Source organism: Penaeus vannamei, chromosome 4 (genome assembly GCF_042767895.1).
Source record: "Penaeus vannamei isolate JL-2024 chromosome 4, ASM4276789v1, whole genome shotgun sequence".
NCBI classification, from domain to species: domain Eukaryota; kingdom Metazoa; phylum Arthropoda; class Malacostraca; order Decapoda; family Penaeidae; genus Penaeus; species Penaeus vannamei.
In genome coordinates, this window is record NC_091552.1 from 17271425 (window position 1) to 17273924 (window position 2500).

Genomic DNA, 2500 nt, shown 5'->3' on the forward strand with positions numbered 1-2500 from the left:
TGTAACTTTGAATATTATTACTGTCATTATTGATTTTATTACTGCTGTAATTATTGTTGTTATTGATTATTATTAATGATATTGTTATTTTATTATTATTATTATTATTGTTTTTGTCGTTATTGTTATTAATATTGTTATTATTGTTAATAGTATTATTAATATTATTATTTTCATTATTATTATTGTTATTGTTATCATTATCTTCATCATTATTATGATTTGTAGTATTGTTATTAATGATAATAGTAATAATTTTGTTATTGTTTTTTTTCTCATTGTCATTATTATTGTTGTTATTTATGTTGTTATGATCATTATTGTTATTATCGGTATTATTATTATTGCTATTATTATTTATGATAATGATAGTTTTATTAATAATAGTGATATTATTATTATGATTATGATTTTGTTATTATTATTATTGTTGTGAGCATTGTTATTATCATGATTGTTATTATTATTATTATTATTGCTATTATTATTATTGTTATTATTAATATTATTATTATTATTATTATTGTTGTTGTTGTTACCATTATTATTATTACTATTATTGTTATTGTTATTGTTATTAATATTAGTATTATTACAATCTTCATCATCATCATCATTACCGTTATCATTAATGTCATTAATATTATTATTATTGTTATTATTATTATTATTATTATTATTATTTTATTATTATTATTATCATTATTGTTATTGTTTTTTGTTATTACTAACATTATAATAATGATGATGATTATTATAACCATTATTAATATCATTATTATCATTATTATCATTATCATTATTTTTGCCAGCAGTGTTCATTATCATTATGATTATTATTTCATTGTTTTTTATATTTTATATTGTTATTATTAATATTACTCTTGTAATAATTAACTTTTGTTGTTGTTATCAGTACTGTTCGTATGGTTATTATTATATTTATTATAGTAAATTGTTATTATAGTTATTCTTAGTATTGTTACTTTTATTGTACAATTGATATTATTGTATTTTTAATATTAATTCTGTTATTTTTTATTATTGTTGTTGTTGCAGTATTTGTTGTTATTATTATTATTGATATTATTGTTATCATCTTTATTTTTGTTATTATTATTATTATTATTATTATTGTCATTGTTGTTGTTAATATTGTTATTATTATCATCATTTTATTATTATCTTTATTGTTATTTTTATTTGGTTGATTTTATGATTGATTGAATTTTGGCATTGTTATTGTAATTGTTATTGTTATTGTTATTGTTATTTTTAATTGTTACTGTTAATATTAGTAATAGTAATAATGTTATTATTGTTTGTTGTTTTCATTTGATTAATTTAAAGTTTATTTATTTTCATATAGAACACCTTGCTACTCATGGCAAAAAGATTAGCTGTATCTGAAGATATGCCTTGGTATTTAATTGAACTTTACCTTGTAAGGGCATAATGGTAGTGGTTAGGTATCCTATATTTTACAGACACACACACACACGCACACACACACACACACACACACACACACACACACACACACACACACACACACACACACACACACACACACACACACACACACACACACACACACACACACACACACACACACACACACACACACACACACACACACACACACACACACACCAAAACATTCCCACCTACTTATAAAAATATACATATACCTTCCTTCAGTTTTGGAGGTAATGCTTTGGGTGTGAACATTTTTACGCTTTGATACTTCAGGCTTTTATTGATTTTATAGTTTTGATGGTTTGAGAGAAGAGAGATATTATGTATGTTTTTGTGACAGTTATCAGGACATAAGATCAACATGACAAAGCAACATCAAAGGTTAAAAAAACAAGTCAGTCACTGACAAAGCACTATTCATATTTTTTCATTAGTTTTGAAAAAATTTGCTATATTCCATGCGTTATCAGAATTTTATCTTTGGTTCTTCTCCTGATAGGTATTGATAGCTACCAAGTCCAAGGTCAAAGTATAGTATCTGTTTTTACTGTATATTCTGATTAGTCTGTAGGTATCTTTTAGTGTCAGAACTGCATCTTGTGGGTTAACAGGTGAGGGATATTGGTGAAACTGGTTATCAGGTATTTTCTTTGATATTTTTTTGATACTTTTAGTAGGTAATAAAAAACCAAGATGCTTAGTACTTGTTCACTGGCTATTATATTTATATGACTTTTTCAGACAAAATGGGTATTTTATCACTACCTGTTTTGGCACTGATCGCCATTGTGGGTGTGGTGATCAAGGCAGTCCTGTACTTCACCGCAAAATCTCCATCTGAGAATCCATTCAAGGAACCAATAAGGACACCAGTAAAGCCGAAAGTCACTGACCAGAAGAAACGAGATGCTGTCCTCAAGCAAGGTGCGCTAATAAGGAAATAATGTTTTTCGTTTGATTTTAGGGTAAAATTTACCTTTTGAAAGAATATTTCTTTCATTGCCTAGCAAATGTTCACAAA

General features: G+C 25.0%; 1 protein-coding gene across 3 annotated transcripts in view; it reads left to right on the forward strand.

The window, feature by feature from the left end:
- LOC113802528 (all-trans-retinol 13,14-reductase) overlaps positions 1 to 2500 on the forward strand; it is a 22588-nt gene that overhangs the window by 983 nt on the left and 19105 nt on the right. For 2 of the 3 annotated variants that reach the window (XM_027353136.2, XM_070120805.1), the window contains exon 2: positions 2221 to 2403. In XM_027353136.2, coding sequence (XP_027208937.1) covers positions 2226 to 2403 — 178 coding nt within the window. In that variant the 5' untranslated portion in view covers positions 2221 to 2225. Of the gene's footprint in view, positions 1 to 1965; positions 2091 to 2220; positions 2404 to 2500 lie in introns of those variants that run through there. The other variant, XM_027353134.2, reaches the window with a different exon arrangement.